This window comes from Tenrec ecaudatus, chromosome 1 (genome assembly GCF_050624435.1).
Source record: "Tenrec ecaudatus isolate mTenEca1 chromosome 1, mTenEca1.hap1, whole genome shotgun sequence".
In the NCBI taxonomy this organism is placed as follows: domain Eukaryota; kingdom Metazoa; phylum Chordata; class Mammalia; order Afrosoricida; family Tenrecidae; genus Tenrec; species Tenrec ecaudatus.
This window is the reverse complement of record NC_134530.1, coordinates 91,466,942-91,489,007: the sequence shown is the minus strand read 5'-3', so window position 1 is coordinate 91,489,007 and position 22,066 is coordinate 91,466,942. Positions and strand designations below refer to the sequence as shown.

General features: G+C 40.2%; 1 protein-coding gene across 1 annotated transcript in view; it reads right to left on the bottom strand.

Annotated features, from left to right (window-relative positions):
* Positions 1 to 286: 286 nt before the first annotated feature.
* Positions 287 to 22,066, bottom strand: part of UBE2U (ubiquitin conjugating enzyme E2 U) — a 73,712-nt gene continuing 51,932 nt past the window's right edge. The window contains exons 7-9 of the mRNA XM_075535155.1: positions 19,539 to 19,627; positions 14,050 to 14,131; positions 287 to 461 (exon numbers count right to left, since the gene is read on the bottom strand). Coding sequence (XP_075391270.1) covers positions 287 to 461; positions 14,050 to 14,131; positions 19,539 to 19,627 — 346 coding nt within the window. The remainder of the gene's footprint in view (positions 462 to 14,049; positions 14,132 to 19,538; positions 19,628 to 22,066) is intronic.

Below are 22,066 nucleotides of genomic sequence, written 5' to 3'. Positions count from 1 at the left end.
ATGACAAACTGACAGACAAGTGGGGGACAATGAGTTTTAGGATAGTTTTTTAGAATTTATTTTGTTTGGGGGTGGGGTGGGCAGTACTTTTATATATCTTGAAACTTCAAATTTTCAAATTGTATATTAAGCTAATAAATTGTAATACACTTGAGTGCATAATTAATTAAACATTTTCAAAGCTTCAGTTCCTATGTATGTAATTTCCTAAATTAATTTTGTTTCTCAGATAGTTGAGCAACCTTACAGTAGGCATAAGAACCTTCACATAAGTGAGCTTAAAAACCTAAACGTCTAAATTTGTGTTATTGGCCAATATTTTAGATCTACAAACTAAACAAAACAGACAGACTGAACTGAAGTTACCTGGAGTTGGATGGGGGGTAATTTTGGTGCTTGGGCTTGTAGGTTGAAGAGGGGTTTTGTTTTCTCTTAGAAGCCGAGACATTGCAGCAGCGTACCTGGAAAGAAGACAGGAAAACAGAAATCACCTAATTTTCCAAATGAATTTTTGGGAAGTACTTGTTATTAGAGAAATAAACAAATCAAAAGGAGCATAAAAGTTTTGGACATGGTACCCTTCTGAGTATTGACTAATTGGTTTTTTTATTACTTTGTTGGGGGCTCTTACAAATCTTATAACAATCCATCATTCAATTGTATTAAGCACACTTGTATATATGTTGCCATCAACATTTCCAAAACATTTTCCTTCAACTTAAGCCCTTGGTATCAGCTCCTCTTTATTCCCTTCCCTCCTCCACCTTCCACCCTCATGAAACCTTGATCAATTATAGATTATTATTGTTTAGTGTCTTAAATTGTCTGTTGTCTCCCTTCACCTGCCTCTCTGTTATTTGTCCCCTGGGCGTGGGCTATATATCCAACCTTGTGATGGGTTCCTCTTTCTCCTCTTTCCCCCCACCCCCGCCTCCACCATCCCCCTACCCTCCTAAATAACGCTACCCCCATTACTGTTCCTGAGCAGATCTTCTGCCCTGGATTCCATGTGTCAGAAGCTCTTGTCTGTACCAATGTATGTACTCAGGTCTAGCCAGATTTGTAAGGTAGAAATGGATCATGGTAGTGGGGGTGAGGAAGCATTCAGGAACTAAAGGAATGATGTGTTTTGTCGGTGCTATACTGCACCCTGGTTGAATTATCCCTTCCTTGTAACCTTTCTGTGGGGTGATGTCCAATTAAGCGTTATAGTGGTAGAGTGAAATGTATAAGAGCTGCTATAATAAATTAAATAATAATTTTTAAAACCTTGGTGCCTGTGGTAGTTACATAATTAATTTGAGCCTTATGAGCAAAGAGTTGAAGTTTATCAGGCCTGTCAATCAGGTCACAGCTTGATGACCTCATTTGGAGGCGCTAAGGAGATAAATAGCTCACTGGAGGCAGGGCATACGTTCACTCCCTTGAAGACTCTCTACTCACAGGGTTCACTCCCTGGGAGACATTGCAGCTGACAAGACACATGGGGGTTATGTTAGTGCCCTGAGCTGAAGGAGACATGTAGAGACCCTTGCCAGCCCTGCGATGCTTCCACTGCCACTGGATCCACAAGATTTCCCACCCACTAGCCTGTGATCTTCCTGCATTCAGCATCATTGCATGTGTTGTGTGAGTCTGAAGAGGAATTTATGGATTGGTATAGGGCATATGGGCTAATATTGGATTTATGACCTTGATCTGGATTGGGTATATAAAGCATTTTTTAAAAAATCATTTTATCACATCCATACAGACGCCAATTGTGTAAAGCACACTTATATATGTGTTGCCTCATCATTTTCAAATCACTTGTAAAGCTCTTTCTTATACACATCTGAGCGTCTATGAATTTGTTTCTCTAGTCCGCCTAGACTAACACAGTGCCTTGAAACAATGGAAATTTATTCTTTCACATTTCTGGAAGCTAGGATTCTGAACTCAAGGTTTCAGCAGGGCCACGGCACCTCTGAAGGCTTTTGGGGACACATCCTTCTTTGACCCATCACAGGTTCTGGTGACTCTGGGGAAGCCTTGGTTTTCCTCAGCTCTTAGCCATGTCACTGAGATCAGCTGCTTTGGTCATATGGTCTTCTTTCCTGAGTGCCTGCTCCTTCCTTAACATGGACCCTAGTCATCAAACTTAGAGCCCACCCTAATCCAGCACGATGGCATTTTAACTAATCACACCTACAAAGACCCTGTTTTCCAAGAAGGGAACATTCCTAAGGTTCTGAGTGGTCATGGATTTGAGTGGGGACACTAACAAAGAAAAAATTCTATCAGGAAGAAATTGATTCAGCCAGGAAAAGGGCCCCCCCCTGGGAAAGGTTCTCCATAAGCTGATATCTGAATGGCAACAGCAAAGCCATTCACTGGAAGACCCGGCAAAGCTCTTCTAGGGAGAGGGACCTGTTATCTCCTTCAGGGTTCTGGGCAATGATGCAGCTTGAAGAATTGAAAGAAAAAGGAGGTGGACATGTGACTGGAGCCCAGGGAATGAGGAAAAGGGTAACTCAAACCGTGGTAAGAGAAGGAAAAGGCGGAAGGGTGGTAGAATGGTTGACTCGTGGTAGCTGCAAGCTTGGCGATTTGAATGTACCCAGTGGCTCTGTGCAGCAGAAAGAGAGGCTTTCTGTTCCTGTCAACTCACAGGGGCAGTTCTACTCTGTCCTATGGAGTTGCCACGAGTCAGAATCGACAGGATGGCAGTGAGGGGCTCTGTGGAGTCCTGGTGGCACATTGGGCTAGTAACTGCAAAGTCAGCTGTTTGAAACCACTAATTGCTCTTCAGGAGAAAGGAAAGGTTTTCCAGAAACCTGTAAGGATCCTGCTAACCTGGTCTATAGACTCATTGTGATTTGGAATCCATTCAATGAAAGTGCGTTTGGTTTGGAACGGCTTGTAGGAGAAAGACTTGGTGATTTCAACCTGGAGCGCCTTCTGAGGCTAGGAATCCTTCTGAAGCAGGTCTGCCGCCTCCCGGGAGCTGGTCGGGAATTTACATCAGCTTGAAAACACCTCACAATCATAGACCACTTGCTGTAAAGTATTTGGATTTTATTCTGAGAATGGTAGACAACTATGAAAGTTTTTGTTTGGCTGTTTTTATTTTTCATTCATATATAAACTTACATAGGTTTACTTAGGATCTTGCACTAATTTTTAAAAGAATATTAAAATAATCATCTTTATTGAAGTATAAATAGAATGCATCCACTTTAGCCGTATACTTTGATGAGTTTTAATGAATGTGCACACCTGTATAAACATCCTCTAATCAAGACACAGAACCATCCCACTCTTCCAAAAAAGTTCTCTCGTGCGCCTTTGTAATCATGGACTGTTTTCTGTCACTGAAGATTAGTTTTGCCAGCTCCAGAATCCAGATGAACAGAACCCTGGGGCATTTGGTTTGCATTCCATGGCATGAATATGTAGCAATTATTTGATAGCTTTTTGAGTTGTTTCCATTTTTGGGTCATTATGAACAGGCTGCTAAGAACATTAGCAAACACAGTTTAGTGTGAATATTTTATACTTTTTCTTGGGATAAATACATAGGAATGGAATTGCTGAGTGTTTATTTAATTTTGTAACAAAATGCAAAACTATTTTCCAAAGTGGATGAACCATTTTACACTCATTTCCCACTAGCTATTTGTGAGAATTCTGATTGTTCCAGATTCTAACAAGACTTTGGTATAATCAGTCTTTTTACCTTAACTATTGCAGTGACTACATAGTGGCATCGCTGTGTGGCTTTACTTTATATTTCATTGATAAATATAATCACTTAAATTATGTTTGGGGTACTTACTGGGTATTCAGTGATACTGTTCCATGAAGTGCCCTTTCAAATTTGTGTCCATTTTTAATTAGGATCTTTTCACAATTCGGTTATTAGAGTTCTTGCTCTATTCTGAAACAAGTCCTTCACCAGGTACTTGTATTTCAAACACAGTCTTCCGCTTTCCAGCTTGTCTTTACGATCCTAATCCTGCCTTTTAAAGAGCATCAGTTTTATTTATTATTAAGTCCTACATATGAATTATTTATAGCGTGAATTTGGTTTGTTGTTCCATCTAGGACAGAGTTCCTATTTTTTTCTCCTGGAAGTTTTATAATTTGGGTCTATGTGTAGCTATGGAACTTGGAACTAAATTTTATCTATGGTGAGAAGTAAGGATTTAGATATATTTCCCCCCAACAATTTTATTGGCATATAATTCACATATCATATAATTGAATAGTTGAATCACAACAAGTTGTACAATCACTACCACAATCAGTTTTAGAATATTATCCTCAGTCTTGTACTCATCATTATTAGCTCCCTCAACCTCCTCCACGACACCCCCAAGGAATCCAGTTAGTCTCTAGAGATTTACCTATGTTACATTTCATATACAGAAAAACATTTAAAAACCAAACCAACTAAAAAGAATAACAAAGAAAAAACAGATAAAAACCTCAATTGGAAAGCAGAAAATATTAAAAACTAGAACAAATTTAAATGGATCATGCAGGAGATCAAATGATAGGGTGCTACATTTTACCCTAAGTGCATCTGCAACAATCCATTTCCCAGTGCACTCTGCATGATAGCCTTGCTATTCCCACCCCTGGTCTTCGGTCCCAGGGGGCTCACCAGGGATTCATCAATGAACACGTGTGTATTTCCCTGGCTCTTTTTGTTAAGAAATGTTTTGAAAAAATTAAAGTGCGTGACACTTTAATATAGTTCCTCATGTTGTGGTGACCCCTCCAACCATAAGATTATTTTCGTTGCTACTTCATAGCTGTAATTTTTCTACTGTTATGAATTGGGCAACCCCTGTGAATGGGTCATTGGACCCCCAAAGGGGTCGTGACCCACAGGTTGAGAACTGCTGATCTAAAGGAAGATCAGATGATAAGATATATGCATTTTAACCTTACTACATCTGCCATAATCAACTTTACAATGTTCTCTGTTTGATAACAGGGCTATTTATTTCTTTCAACTATGCAGAGGATTCACCAGAGGCTAAATCCTGCAAATGGATTTTGGGCCTCCGCTGTCACCCACAGCCTTCTGCAAATTAGATGGTCACAATTTAAGCTCTGATACCATTCCCTCCTTTTAGATTTGGATTATGTTATTTACAAACCTTGGATCACACAGGCTGGTGTGCTTCTTCCATGTGGATTTAGTTGAAGCTTCATTTAGATTACTGCTTGTTTGAAAACAAGCTTTTAAAATCCCACATGCTATTCTTTCAAACAGCTGAACTAGGTCTATTTCCACCCTTCCCCCTACCTGATACTGTATTCCTGAATTTATAGAATCACTTGATGAAGTATCTATCCTTTGCCCACTGACTTACCATTATGAAAAGTTAATTAAACGCATTGGTGAAAGTTTCTTTCTGTTCTATTTGATTTGTATGTCTAGCCTATGTCAATACACTGCTTTGATGACTTGGCTTTATTATGAGCCTTGAAGTCTTCCAACTTTCAACAAGTTGTTTTGGCTTATTCTATTTGTATTTCCATGTACGTATTAAAACTGAATAGAAAATTTCTATAAAGTAGCTTGTTAGAATTTTGACTAGGGTTGGACTATACATAGTACAATCCGGAGAAAGTGTTATTTTATCAATATTAAATCTTCATATAATTAACATGTGTATCTTTCCATTTATTTAGGCTCATTAATTTCTCGATTACTTACAGTTTTCAGTGTATCAATTTTGCATGTACTTTGTTATATTTAAACCTCAGGATACCATTTTTCTATTCTATTAAACTCATTGTCATTGGGTTGATTCCGACTCATCGTGACTCAATAGGGCAGTGTAGAACTTTCCCTGTGGGTTTCCGAAACTGTAACTCTTTGGAAGTAGAAAGTCTCCTCTTTCTCCCTTGGAGTAGCTTGAGTTTTCAAACTACTGACCTTGTGCTTAGTAGTCCAACCCATAACCCACAGGGTCAGTTTGACTCTGTGCTATAGAGTCCTGTGAGTCGGCATCAATTTGTTGGCAGTGAGTTTTTGCGATGCTGACATACATGCTAAAAATAATTTCAAATCCTTATTGTAGGTTGTTGGTATTGTACAACTGATTTTTCATATTGACTGTATTTTGCAGTGTTTTTAGATTTTCTGTTTGCTTCTTAGGCTTGTTGACATGGGCTGCTGCTTGCGACTGAACGCCACTTTGCTCCTGCCTTTTGAATCTGTATTCTTTTTATTCCCTTGCTTCATTACACTGGCTATAAATAACCACCCATAAAATGTGTCAACTTTATCTTGGAGGCTGTACAAGAAATGTGTTTTGCTGTTGTTGTCGTGTCGTGTTTCCTTTGCTGCTGTGAAGATTGTTTTTGTGTTTTTCATGACCATCAAGTGCCAGCATTTGGTTATAGTGTGCCTTTGCTTTGGACATTTCTTTTACTTGTCATCATTAGGCTTCTTTGTCTCAATTTATAGTTTTCATAAATTTGAGGGTCTTCAGCCATGGTGATATCTTCAAGTATTTTTTTCCTGACATGCCAATTATCTGTCCCACTTGAGATTGCTCCTCAATGAGGCTGCTTTTTTTGTGTCTCCTTGTCAGTCTTTATTCCTCTGTGTAGCTCTTTCAAGAGTTTATATTGTCGCATTTCCAAGTTTCTTCTAGAGCATCTCATTTGTTGCTCTTCCCATACAGTGTACATTTAAAATAGCAAAAAGAAAAACCAACCAAACAATTACCTCTTGGGTAGATCTTTTGTATAGACTTTGTTTTACTTCCATCATATTTATGCTTTTCTTGGATCCTACGTACATATTTATATTTAGATACAATAGCTGTTTAAGGTCCATATCTATGAGTTCTAGTCCTAGAACCCACGGGTATATTTTGATGGATTGATCTTTTTTTACTTTGGTTATGAGTCATATGATCCTAGTTGCTTGCATGATTGGTGATTTTTTAAAAATTAGATGCTAGTCACTTGAATTTTATGATTTTGGGTGCTGAATTTTGTTGTGTTTCTTAAATAAGATTATTATTTTTTCTGGTATGCAATTCAGTGTATATATATATATATTTGCAATTCAGTATATTATGAATGAATTAATTTAATTTTTGAAGACTTTTTTTTAAAGCTTGGTATAGATCAGACTTGGTGAGTTAAAAAATTATAATAACCTTATTTTCTTAAAGGCAAATATGATTTTAGGAAACAAGCTAACTTGATTTATAACTTTCTGCACCATTGATAAACCTGTCTTCACAGGAGTATTTAAGTATTGTTTTTCTTGATTAAAAAATTAAGTCTTACCAATTAAAAAAGTAAATTAAATAATCATGAAGTAAAATTATCATGATTATCACACTTAACTTTAAAAAATACTAAAACATTAAAAAGTTCGATAATGTTGATGATACTATAAATTGCAACATAATTCTAGATTTAATCTTGAAGAGAGGTGAGAGCTATTTACGTGCTTCGCCAACTACTGAGCCACCCTGTCGCTAAAACTATCTAAGATTGAGTTGTTGGGCAGATTTTTTTTTAAGGTCCATTTTCCTTTGTCGGAGCCCTGGTGGTGCAGTGGTTGGTCATTGGGCTGCTATCTGCATGATTGGCAGTTCGAAAGCACTAGCGGCTCCACAGGTGGCACACTGGGCTTTCCACTTCTGAAAACAGCTGCAGACCCAGAGACCCACATGGGGTCACTTTGGGTCAGCACTGACTCAATGAGGTTGTTGTTGTTTTTTTTAATTTCCTTTGTATTTTTCTGACGCCTACATGAGTGTTTTGAAAAGAATCATTGTCTATTCGAATGTTAAGTCTCTCTTTAGCCACAAGATGGCAGTGAAGGCTTACTCTTTGGGGAATAAAAAGCCTATATTTTTCACCAGGAAAACTGGATTAAGCATATACTTACGTGATCCTACAAAAACAATGTTTAACTTTAATAACCCCGAGGATAGCACAAACATAGAGTAAATTAATGGACTCGGCACGAAGTTTTCCATCCATTTTGGAAAAAGGCGTCAAAGTAGTTATGGTATAAAAAAAGTCACTTGCATTTTTTTTGGAGTTAAAACACATAACCAGCCACTAAATAAGGCTAGAAATAATATGTCCTAATGCCTTAAGTTGAAACGGAGGACAGTTGAACACAAAGTGCATTTTATAAATATTAGCAAGTTTCATATCCGTCGTTGGTCACGTGAACGCCGCACATGTGCTGGATTGTGTCTGAGAAGGGAGCGAGCACTGGCTAATACCTGAATTTTCAAGACGGCCCTTTGCCCTCTCAAACGCAGCACAGAAGAACAGAGCTCCGGGAAAGGCGGCCTTCATTTGTTCTCAGGAGTGGATATTTTCAAGTTTCTTTGAAAAAGTTTTACGCATTTAATAAATATATCACGGTCAGTTAAGAAGAAATGATTTTATTTTCATTTCCAAATACAATTTTCTGTAATGAGAAACATTGGGCGAGTTAGTTCATTCTGCCTGCGCCGTGGTCTCTAGTGAAAGCAGGGGGCTATCTTCCCCCACTGTTGTAGAATTTCTGCGGGAGGAGGGACTCCAGGTTTCGATCCACTGAAGAAAGAGGCTCTGAACCGAACCCAGCAGTCATGTCTGAATGGCAAGCAAATAGATCAGGCTGAAAGTGTAGGTTGATTTGTTGTGGCTTGAAGGCTGCTGATGGATATTTGGGTAGGAGCTCGCCCCTTAGAGACGCAGCTGTCCACTCGGCTGGGACAATACACTGTGGGACAATACACTGGGAAGTGAAGGAGTGTTGGCACACAGTAGGTGCTAATCCATGTTCATTCCTTTCCCATCTAGACCTCCTTTATGCAGACAAGAACAGTAGTGTGTGCGCTAAACCTATTTAGGAAAGCACACTCCAGGGTTCACCATTCTCATTTGGATAACATGCTGGCTGCTGGGCTTACACGACTGCCATGGATTTTCCCCATTGCCATATCAGCCAGCATTAGGTATAAAGTATGCCATACATGTCGTTTCCCGAGCGCATAAGCAGGAGCATTAAGAAAGCCTTTGCATTGTCTTTTGATTTTACATCTTTCACTCTTCAGAGAGAATACCTACAAACAACTGATTAGATTCTAGGTTCCTATTCTTTCCAATGCTTTGCTAGAAACAAAGTATTTACATGAGAGACCAAAAGACAGCACATAAATAGGAGAGGGAGATGAAGAGGAGGAGGAGGAAGAGAAGAAGGATGATGATGAAGTGGTCTTAGAAATCAACAAACCCTATGATCAACCCATGAATATTTATGAGCTGTGTTTGACAATAGGTTTCTATTAAAACCAAAACCATGTGTAAAACTGTATTTTGCATAAAATATTTATGACATTTAAATCACTCCACCCTTAGAACTCCCAAAATAGAAGCATAATCCCTAATCAAAATGGACCTGAATAGAAATCAATACCTAAATTTTAATTTTTTTCCCTAAAATTAACAACCTCCACATTTAGCCTTAATCTTAAATGGGGAAGTATGCATCATTGAACACACATTTCGTGAGTGCCTACTATTTGCTAGGCACTGACACGAAGTACAGTGAACATGGAGCCACCATAGTATCTCCTGCCTGGGTAATTCTCCATGAACAGAAATGTCCACATCATGCACACTGAGAAGACGTGAACATGGTGCTACAGAAGGAAAACAGAGTAGCTCAGGATGCCTGAGTGTCAACAGACATTCCAGCTGGACTGTCATGTCCTCCTGTGAAACCCTGGCAAGCATGCCGGCGCAGTGGAGAAGGGAAAAGACGCAGACACACGGGGCTAAAGCACATGTGTGCGTGACAAGCGTTCCTTGTCTGCAACCTGAGAGCATTTCCTAGTTCTTACATGTTCCTGACAGAGACGATTGTTTCCTCTCAGAAAGCGAGGAGGTAGGGTCTTTTGTCTTCCCTTGGCCTCAGGAATTAATATTTATTAAATATCCGTCTGTCAGCACTATCTGATTATTTCTGTATATGAGCGCATTCAAGTCTTACAATCACTTAAACATGTAAGTGATATTATTTCCAATGAAAAGATATGGATCCAAACATAGAGCATGTAGTAATTTCTCCAACATCTGTCTGATCCGAAGGTCCATGTTTTTTCTCCAGCCTGTCATCAAAGACTTTCCCATCTGAGAACTAAGCTAGGGCCACAGCAGAGAAGGCAGGACCAGCAGCCAACTTTACTGCAAGCTTTCCCGGGGTCAGAAACTGTCTGAAGCAGTTCCCATGTAGTACTGTGTCTCTGCAGGTTGTTACGTGCTGTCAAGTCGGTTCTGACTCATGTCGACTCTCTGTAGAGCAGATGGAAACGCTGCTCAGTCCTGTGCCGTCCTCAGAATGATTGCTATGTCTATGCTCATTGAGGTCGCCAGCAACAACCCATCGCCTCAAGGATCTTCCTCTTTTTCCCTGACCCTCTATTTTACCAAGCATGGTATCTTTTTTAGGGACGGGTCAGTCCCCCCTGAGGACATGTCCAAAGTACGTGAGACAAGGCCTCACCCTCCTGGCTTCCAAGGGACATTCTGGCTGCGTTTTCCCATTCTTCTGAGTCCGTAGTACTTTCAGTGTCCTTCACCAACACCGTCATGTAACGGTATCGTTGCTTCTGTCGGATTCTGTAGTCATCGTTGGGCTTTCAGGTACATGAAAGGCGATAGAAAAATAGCATGGCTGAGGGCAGGCACACCTTAGGGTTCGAAGCGACCTCTTTGCTTTTGGACACTTGAAAGAGGCCTGCTGCAGCAGATTTGCTCAACGCAATATGCCATTTGATTTGCTGACCACTCCTTCCACGCGTTGATTATGAATCCAAGTTAAACAAGAGCCTTGGTAACACCCATGCTTTCTGCATTTATCACGAGGCTGCCTATTCGTTCGGCTGTACGGAGCTTTGGTTTTTTTATGTGCAGGTGTAATACCAACGGACACTGTCTTGGTCACACGGGCTGCAAGTCCTCTGGTTCCAGCAAGTGCGGTTGTGCCATCTGCGTATTGTAGGCTGCTAATATACAGGTCTTCCTGCAATCTCCATACCACATTCTTCTTCATATAAGCCAGCATCTCGGATTATTTACTTGGCATATAGATCGAATAGATTTGGCGAAAGGATGCAAGCTGGACACACACCTCTCTGCTTCTTGGTCTATATACAGATTCTGTATGAGGACAATTGCTCTGAATTTTCTATTCTTTACAATGTTGGTTATAATTTGTTATGATCCACACAGCCAAATGCCTTAGCATAGTCAATAAAGCCTAAGTAAACATCTTTCTGGTATTCTGTGCTTTCAGCTAAGTGCCATCTGATATCAACAAGGATATCCTTCATTCCATGGCTGTCATAGTTACGATTTTGTGTCAACTTGGCTAAGACAGGATTCTCAGTGGTTTGGCAGATTAATCCTTCGTAACCCCTCATGACCTGACCAAAAACAATGTGATCACAATCAGTTGTAAGCTTCTATGATGGGATAGGATTAGAGTAAAATGCAACACTCTCATTTAGGTCAAAACCTTTTGGATGTGGCCGCACTCCTAAATAAGTGGACATTGTGGGGAAGTTTGTTGGCTTTTTCTTGGATCTGGATTCTGTATCAGGCTCATTGACCTCCGATTCTTAGGCCAATATCCACCATATTGCCTGCCAATCCTGGGAGACATTAGCAGCCAGTCACTCCACCTGTCAACCCGGGACTCATTCACCTCTCTAGTCACAAGCTTGACCAGCTGACTCTGTCGTTTTCCTGCCCATCTTGAATTTGTCAGCCCCCGAAGGTACATGAGTCAGGAGAGCGCTCTCGCTTAACATTGGACCCACAGACTGGGAACCTGCCCACGCCTACAACCATGTCAACTATTTTCTTGATATAAATGTCTATCTGTAAATATCTGTGTGTCACTGATTTTACATCTCCAGGGAAGTCAGCCTAAGACATTGCCCTTTTCTGAATCCAGCTTGAGATTCAGGTAGTTTCTGCTGCAACCATTTTCAATTATCTTGAATGTGCTATCAATGACTTTGTTCAGTAAATGGCTACAAAGATGGGTCATGTCCACTTGACTGGGCAGATAGCTGTCTTCTCAGTTTTCACAGCTTGAGAAATGCCGTGATGTTCGCCCCTGTTGTTTCTCTAACTCCAGGTCCTTTTGCATTTCATTATAATACTGGGTGTGTTTCTCTAGGGAGCAATATGTATTTTGATGAGCATAGGACTTCTAATAATTATATAAGAAAATAGGCTGAACTTCACCCTTCTTGTGCCTTTTATTACACTGATGCATATTTTGCATTCTCAGTCATGTATAATCCAATAAAATGCAGATGACTGTCTTTTAAAAACATAAAATCTATATAGGTTATCACAAAGTCTTCTTGACTAACCAATTCCCAATTTAAAAGCAGCTAGTATTTCATCAACCACCAGATGGCATAAGGTGTGAGAGCGTTATTCTGACAGGGTCACCAATAATCTGACCTGCAACTTCAAAATAATGGATGTGGAAAAACGTCCCGGCACTCAGACAGCTCGCAATCATTTCAGCTGTGTGGGAAGTGAATGGATAAGTTGGAAGTGACACGGTTGGGCTTGCTGTAAATTTGGGGGTTCTGTGGGAAGCTGGCAATCCACAATGAAGCCATGATCAAACAAGTCAAACAAAGCCGTTCCGCCAAAGGAAAATTAACCTTAGGTTCCAAGTAGGTTTCTGCAAATCTTAAATGAAACCTAAGCCAGTCCTTCAAAAAAATCTGTACTCCTTCAAATTCTGCTGGGTAAAACATTGTCTACTGCCGATACGATATTCTGAAGGCAGAAACGGAGCCGATAAAAAGAAGAAAGAGGGAAAAGGAAAAACGTTTCCCTAGCTTGGTCTGAAGGAAAATTGTTGCAGAAATAAATCGGAAAAGAAAATCCAGCTGAACAAAACAACATAAACCAAGATGTTGAAGGGTTGAAAGTATGTCTTCAAAATCTTGATCTTCTTAAAAAACAGTTGCAGTGAAGTTGACTCTGCCTCTGTGGCTGACCGTGACCCGGCCGCGTCAGAGCAGAACTGTCTGTACATCGTAGGAGTTTCCATTACTGGTATTTTTGGAAGTAGAAATTCCTGATTTTCTTTTGAGGCACTTCTGGGTGCATTTGAACCCTCATTTTGGGGTGTGACAGCAGAACACATGAGCTGTTTGCACCGAGGTCTCCAAATTCACAATCCACAGCATTGTTGTCATCCATTTGTAATTGCAACTGAAAAGGGGTTGATTTTGCTAATAGTAAGCTGAGGAGTTAAAAGTCAGGTAAAATAACAACAGCATCTTGAATTCTTACAGATTTAAGTCGTGCATTCTTTGGGTAAGCAATTTTAGCAAAAACGTTGGCTGTTCAAACCCACTCAGGTGCATCTCAGAAGACACACCTAGTGATCTGTTTCCAAAGTGTGTGGAAGAGGACAAAGGAAGAAGGCTAAGAATCTAATTGGTGATATACAAGTAGCTCGTATTTGTTTTTTATTATTTCTGAGGCATATGTAAAGGGTCCCAATGGCGCTGCGGGGCCAGGGTTAAGCACTGGTGTGCAAATCCCAAGGTCTGTAGTTCAAACTCACAAGCTGCACTGCAGAAGAAAATGAGGCTACTCCCATAAAGATCTATGGGGGGAAAAAACCTCAAAACCCTAAAAAGGGTCTCTGAGTTGGAATTGATATGGTGGCCTTAGATTTGGTTTTGGCTGGGTAGTGTGTGTGTTGATAAGGCTAATGGGGGTTGAGCAGGAGAATTAATGAGGAGAGCATCATGGGGGTTCTTACGCGGTGGCTCAGTCCTATCTCTATTCCTCGTAGCCAATAGGTACCAAAGAGATTTCCCACCTAGGTTCCTAAAAAATGAAGAACTATTGCTTATTTTTGTCACTATGATCAGAAGAGAAACGTTATCTTCTTTGCTCTTGTGGTGCAGTTAGAAGAAATGGAACAATAGATACTTTACATTCATGGGATTCAAGACACTGCAAGTTACTTACTTAAAATGCCATTCTTTAGGATGTCTTAGATCAAGCCTCAGCCATTTATAGTACTTTCTTATAAAATTTAAATCATGAAGCACTGAAATGAGAAAATTAGAAAAAAATCAAGCTATACATACATTCTTTGACAATAGTTCAAAGTTAAAAATTCATTTCTAGTTTAATGTAGGTGGCAAGATAGGTCAGATCATAGGACATTGTTCAAACACTTTCCAAATGTATTCCTTACATTAAAACTGTGTAATATTGGATCTTATGAAAGATAACTAGATTGCAACTTAGAGTGTTGGTGGTTTTTTTGGTTTTGTTTTTTTTCCCACAATGACACTTGTTTATAAATTACTGGGCTCAAACATTCCAAAGATCCTAAAGATAGCTCCGGACAGGCAGTGTGGGTTTTTGTACTTGTTTTTTTTTTATGTTACACATAAGGTTACCATTGGTTGGAAACTAACAATCAAAACCATGTCTTGCCTTTGTGTCCCTGTTGTAATCTGTAGTTGAAAAGCATCCTCTATTGCTTCCACAATGTCGTTGTTCTGGCCCTGTTTTTGTGTTTTGTCTTGTTTTCCCCCTAAGAATTACAGGATCCTGCTTCCATTTTGCTTTGTTTTCCACGCTATACCTTTTATCCAATGCTGCATAGGTTTATCAGGAAATTTTAAGTATTTTTCTGGGACTGAGCTATCTAAAATAATGTAATAATGCCAACTTGCCTTATCATGTTTCATTTTCTGATGTACTATGTCATATGAATTCTGGAAGAGTTGAAAGCAAGGCAGAATGCAAATTGAGATCCAAAGAGCTAAATACCCAGCCTACAATGTACTTACCAGTAGGTGACCAACCTAGTTCAGGGCTAAGGCGTTTGTAACTTCTGGCATCATGCGATCCCCCCACTGGCGCAGTGGTTCTACATCTTGGCTGTATATTATAATCACCCTGGGAGCTTTAAAAACACCAACAAAAACCCGACTCCTGCCAGGTCCCACTCCCAGAGATTCTGGAGTAATTGGTCTGGGGGTGTGCCCCCACCTCACCGGAATTTTTACAAGCTCCTCAGGTGGTTCTGATGCATAGCCAAGATTGAGAACTGTTGCATTAGAATTAGATACTATGGCCTTGTGCCTCTAAAGGCATTTCGAAGCCTCTTGACTTCACTGTTGGCTTCAAAACTCAATGAGTGACGGTATCCTTGGGGGAAACCAACCATCCCCACGGTGCTTTGGGCTTCCTGGTCTGTCCTGATGACAGCAAACAAACATCAGGAAGCCTCTGCTCCACATTACAGAGCACACTGGCTTGAAGGGATTCTTTGTCTCCAACATAAACATTTCCTTATGGGCATAATATTCTGTCATTAAGTGGCTGTTGCCCGCAACCATGTGTATTGAGTTGTTCTCTGCCAGACCTTTCATGTGCCATCCTATCGTGATGGACATTTCCCCAGATGATTGCCTATGACTACATGCTTTCTGAACTAATAATTATAACTATTAGTGAATAGACGGCAAGTACTTCAAGGTGGAACTTCAACTTTATATTAGAGAGAAAAATTTTGTATCATATTGCTTGGATCCATAATCAATGCTCATGGAAGTAGCCGTCAAAGAAATCACACAATGTAAAAGAAAAAAATCATGCAATGAATTGCACGGGGTAAATCGGTGGGAAAAGGCCTTTATAAAGCATTGAAGAGCAAAGATATCAATTTGAGGATTAAGGTACCCCTGACTCAAGTCAGAGCCATGGTATTTGCAATTGCGTCATGTGCTTATCATAGCAACACCATGCCTCAGAATTGACTTGATGGCAGGGAGTTTGTTTTGGTCTAGTTCATATGCACTGAATAAGGTTCCTTAGACATTGAATAAGGAAGACCAGAGAAGAACGGATGAATTTGAATTATGGTGCTGGCAAAGAATAATAACAGTAGAACAAAGAAATCTTTGTTGGAGGAAGTTCAACCAGAATGCTCCTTAGAAGCAGGGACAGTGAGACTTTGTCTAGGACACCTTGGACATGTTCTCAGGTGAGACCAATCTCTGGAGAAGGACCGGAAGCTTGGTCAAATAGAGGATCAGTGAAAAAGAGGAAGACCGCCAAGGCAATGGATGGACACAGGGGCTCCACAATGGGCTCAAACATAAGAACAATTTTGAGGACGGTGCAGGCCCAAGGGATCCTTCGTTCTGTGTACACAGGGTCACGATGAGTCAAATCACTTGGACGGTACCCAACAACAGCACTGCTGGGGGAGAATGGTTTGCTGCAAAGAGCAATAAATGCAGAGTCAGAGGACTTTAGTTCCAGCTCAGATGCCCCTGCCTACCTGCACTACTAATTCATAGTAGCCACTCTTATCAAACACTCACTATGTGCCAACCCCAATGGTAAGTGCTTCAAGTTTTTGAGTATGTACTGCGATGCTCATCATTTGACCGAGGAGGAAACTGACACAGAAAAGTTAGGAAACATATCCAAGACCACACAGCTAGTACATGGTAGAGCTGTATTAAACAGTCTGTCTGACTCCAGAATGCATACTCTTCACTGGTACATGAAAGAAACCCTGGTAGGATAGTGTGTTATGTAGTGGGCTGCTCGCCACGAGATCAGTAGTTCAAAACCACCTGTAACTCTGAAGGAAAAAGATGAGGCTCTCTCCTCCTATAAAGATTCACAATCTTGATAGCCCACCAGGACAGTTCTACTTTGTCCTAAAGGGCCATCATGAGTCAGAATCAACAGAGCAGCCGTGAGTTTGCCAGCGAGTGCCAGTATATGATGGTCTCTCTCACATGGTGGGCTTTGGGGACTCCCTTAGCTTATCTTGGTCTCAGTTTTCTTATCTGTACAACAGGGTAAAAGAATAATTCCTAGCTCACAGAGATACTAGTCTTAATGAAATAAATGAGGTGCTTAATACATATTATTTGAGTAAAAGCATTATAGATTGAAAAGACTTGCAAATATAGTACATGTGAGCAACTCTGAAAATTGAATCATACCAGAATAAAATTATTATTCTAGCACCAATGGTTATATGTAGATTTGTAGCCCAAGGATATGGAAAACACTTAATACCAAAAATAAAACTATAAGGACTTGGCACTATTCACAAAAAGACAAAGCTCTAAAAGCATGAACATGAGTTTAATAATATTTTAGTGATAATATTTCATAACTGTAGAAAATGAAGTTATTAGAGGTTTATCTTTTATTATGAGTTGCTGAAAAAAAGTTCTATAATCTAAGAGCTTCATCTTTATTATTGCCAGGAAATTAGGCTGTTAAAAAAAGATAGCACTGGAGCTCATCCAACTGAACTAGTCAAAGACAAAATGGCCAGCAGCACATGGAAGGTTTACATTTAATTTTTAAAAATTAAGTGCTGGTTTTTATTTAAAGAAAGCTCTTGGAACATTCTTATAACAATTCCCTACGGGAAGAAGAAGCTGGGTGATTATGAAATCTGACACCAAGTGCTTGAATCAAGGTCTTGGAAAAATCTTTTGGACTGGAGATAACCACAGAGAAGGGTAAACTGTAGGCTAGGCTAGTAACAGATGTAGGAACACAAAAGTGAAACATTCAGGGGTTAAGTTCTTTTGAGGATGAACGTAATTACTCTTTACTGCATGACATTCCTCCCCAAATTGGCATATGCTTTCATTACTATTATTTTTCAGTCCCATCATGTAACCATCTGCTTGTTTTTTGGTGGGATTCATTTAACACCGCATCGTTCCCTAGAGCCTGCCAATGCCTGTCAACACCATGCTTGCGCAGTCAATGGCTACTGCCCTCTTGGGATTCATTTGAGCTTCCCCGTGCAGCACATAGTAGGTGCTCAAGCCATCTGTCCTCAACTCAGTAAGCAACGCCCAGTCACCGGGAGTTTAACTTAAGTATTCATACATCCTGGTACTATCAAAACTAATATTTTCCTAAAGACCTTAACTTACTTTTCTTAACCACTCATATAATTGAGAGGGGAGGTTATGTGCAGTTGTACAGCAAATGAATAATTAATACCCAACAAGAACATGTGATTTCTTAGAAGTTATTGATCTCAAGCAAAAGCAAGCAAACAAACTAGCCTCTGTATCTTTAGATATACAGGTGTCTGTTGCTGAACGTCCATTTGGGCAAAGTCTAACAGCACATCCTCCTGTGGGCCCATCAGATTGTGGTTTGGGGTTTCAAGGGAAAGTGGCTTTTCTTTTTGTTGTTGTTGACTCAAAAAGTTTTAAAAACTCTAAACCCAGGCTCTTGCGGCTCTGGGCCCCAGGGAAAATACAGGCATGTGACACAGAGGGTGTGGGCTCTGCTGAGCAGCTAACATTGGCAGGGCGACCTGCTACTCAGGCTGGCAGAAAAGTGGGTAGAACTGGGCATATTCCACTCCCTTCTGGTTCTCTTCCTCACCGTCCACTCTTTCCCCCCATCCTCTCCACCACTGGTGCTGTGAGGGCCCATCCTCCCCCTTCCACGAACAGCTCCAGCAGCAGCGGGGTCAACAAGGCCAATTGGAATTGGGATGCCATAAGATTTTAATAGATTTTTTTTCACACAACATCCAAATCATATAACCTTCTGTTGCACATAAAATATCATGGGTCTTAAGCAACCCATAGCATTATATAGATAAATGCATTGTCATCGAATCGATTCTGACATGTAGAGAGATTCTCTAGGGCACGGTAGATCTGACCCAGGGAGTTTCCAAGCCTGTAATCTTTACAGAAGTAGACATCTTCGCCCATGGAGTGGCCAGTGGGTTCATTCAAACTGCTGACCTTTTAGACAGCAGCTGAGTTCTTCACCACTAAGCTACCAGGATTTATACACACACACACAACTTGTGTGTGTGTGTGTGTGTACAAGTAGTTTGTGATCAAAGACAACCAATGACTTCATGGAGAAAGCCCAGTCCAGTTGCTTCCATAGACTACAGCCAAGGAAACCCTATGAGGCAGTTCGACTGCAGACCTGGGGTTCCCGTGAGTCAGAATTAATTTGATGAAAATGGGCATTGGTGTGAAGGGAACAGATGTTTTTTTTTTTTATCTTAGGCTGATATACTTGAAGAGCCCTACCTATGTTCAGATGTTCTCTTGCTGCCATTCCCCTTCATGTTTTCTCTGACTTGAATGGTAATTGTGCTCAGAATTAAAGCGATGTCCACCTACTGTCTAAGGTGAAGGGAGAAAAGACACTTCTGATGATTGTGAGCTTGGTCGGTTATTCCTTGGGCTGCCTAGCTTTCCTTTCAGCTTTTAATCAGACTTCAGCTGGGTGCTACACAAAAACAGGGCCCAAAAGTATCCGTGTTGAATGAATAAGGATATCGAGCTGACAGAAACATTGACCATCCTCACATTGCAACGGTGTCAACTAATTCTTGAAAGCAAAACCCGCTGAGAATAATTAAGAGAATCGAGTATACTAAGAGGACAGAGGTGAAGGCTGGATCCCCTTACATGGGTTTCGGCAACTCTCTGTGCTTCTTGAGGTGCCAATTGCAGACCAGGTCTCGAGGTACTCGCTAAATGGAACAGCTTTAACTGATCTACAAATATAAATAAAAATAACACCATGAACAGTTTGCAAATTTGCTTCTAAAGATTACTTGATCACACTGGACTATTCAGAAAGCAATATCTTGTCAGAAGACATTAGACTTATTTACAAACTTTATAGAATAGCGAACATATTCATTTCATAGAAAATCAAATCACAACAAATCCAGGGAAATCATTTTCAATAACAAATGTAAATGTGTATCCCAAATGGCATATTACAGATAGAAATACATAGGTTTTAAATATCTAACTTTCATGATTCACATTAAAAAAATAACTTTAGGAAAAGCATTATATCTGTAAGATAGCGCATTCTATTAAAAAAAACACAACTTGAAAAGCTAGACCAGATTATAGTAAAGTCCCCTTATTTCCTTCTCATCATAAAGAGAGAACAAAAGCACTAGACTCGAGATTGGTTAAATATGAACCAGAACATGGTCACTTTCAAAGGAGGGAGAAAACACCTTTCTAATAGGGGTATGCTCATACACTACGCCCAAGTAGATAACTCACACACCATTAGGAAACGAAAGCAAAAGGGGTGGCATGCTTAGAAACGTACCTAAGATATGGTGTGTGTGCCTTAAGATGTGGCATTCTGCCTTCAGTTTTGTTTGTTTGCTTCCCCTGCGCTAACTATCCCTAGGTCCCAATGGGATAGTAAAGACTGCTGAGAGATGCAGCAGGAACGAGACGGGCATCAAGTCACTGCATCTCCAAACGTTTATTATGGGAGTGACGCCATTTTCCTTGCTAACATCCCGATGTGGAAAACTGAGTAGCCTGCATGACATTCACAATCAACTACCACAACCTAGCTCTCATCTTCCATCACCGCAAGCAAAAATTCTGCATCTACACAAAGTCCTATGAAAAGTTCTCTTCTTGAGTGTACAGGTTCTCAACAATTGACACTTTAACCAGACGCCACTTTCCACCTCAAGTCACTTAAAATTTTACAGGTAAATCCTGGGAACTGGAAAGCAAATGTTTGACTCCATTTTCAAACTACTAGGTGCCTTATCAAAATGTGTTCACATATTCATTTAGTGACTGACATCTAAGTTTGAAACCAATCTTTTTTTTTTTCTCCTCCAAGTGTGTTACTACCTTTGCAATCAATCACACTGAAGTAGAAATCTGAAACTTGGTGAAGATAAATTAATCATTACAATTATTGCTTCTGGAACTCCATGTGGTGCTCTATACTTCTAAATGATATACAAAACTAACATTAATTTGCCAACAAATGTTTCGGCATTGGGCAACGGAGGTAGGAGATGAAAGGCTGCCTTCTATCTCCTGCCCGAGAAAGCTTGTGATCAGTTTGCTGTCACAGATCATTTGGCAGACAATACTGGCCCCAGAGGAAGGAAACTGTCAGCACACTGTCTAGGGAAAGAAAAAAAATACCATCTTCAGGCACAATCGTCTCCATTGTTCTTTGTCTGTTTGAGGACGACCCCTGACCCTCTCCCTTCCCAGGGTGTCCTGTTCAGTTTCAACCTGGGAGCCTTTGGGGCTTTACTTTTCCCCCAGAATAATGAAACTCTGACCCCAAAAGGGAGAACTGTCGTATAGCTTGGATCCGAGAGTTGAGTGGCTTAAACACTTGTGAATATTTGCATTTTCAATTCTAGAAAGGAAACAACTCTTCAAAGGGGAAGAATCATACCTACTTTATATTATTACCCAAATAAACTACCGAGCCCACAGGGATATATGCACAGTGCAGAAAAAACGCACATGTTTATGGTTTCATCCAACAATAGGAATTATTGCATAGTACCACTGACCTTATGAATATAAAAAGTAGAAGACATAATTTTAAGCTGAACAGAGCTTATTAACCTGTTGGGAAAATTAGATGTATAACTGGATGAGTAAATAGAACCATTTTAGATACTAAAGTAGTAAAGTGTGCATTGTTTAACACCCGCATTTGGAGACTGCACATGCAGGTATTTCTGTTGCACTGGTAATAAGCACAAGAGAAGGTGTAACATGGAGAGTTGACTGCATCTTAGAACCACTGGGAAAAGAATCACTTGGGATGTTAAGATTGGGGGGAAACAGAGGAACATTCTGGGCCAGGGAAATAGTAATCGCTTAGGTGAGAATGGGCATAGTACATTCATATATATACACACACAGGTTGTTAGAGGATAGTTGTTGGATAGTAACAAGATCATGGAATGGACCAGATAGTAGGCTGATTTCAGAAGAGTGGGAGTTTGATACAGCAAATGAAATCAGGCAATGCAGGGCCTTCAAACGCAGAGAGAGGACAGGTTAGAATTGACTGGGTGGATATGATTTATTAGGAAATAGAGTTTGCTCTGGCACTAGTACTTAGGCTGGAGAGTATAAGGGAAGCTGCATGTGAGGAACCAGTCAGGAAAAAATGAAGGGTAATTTTAAAA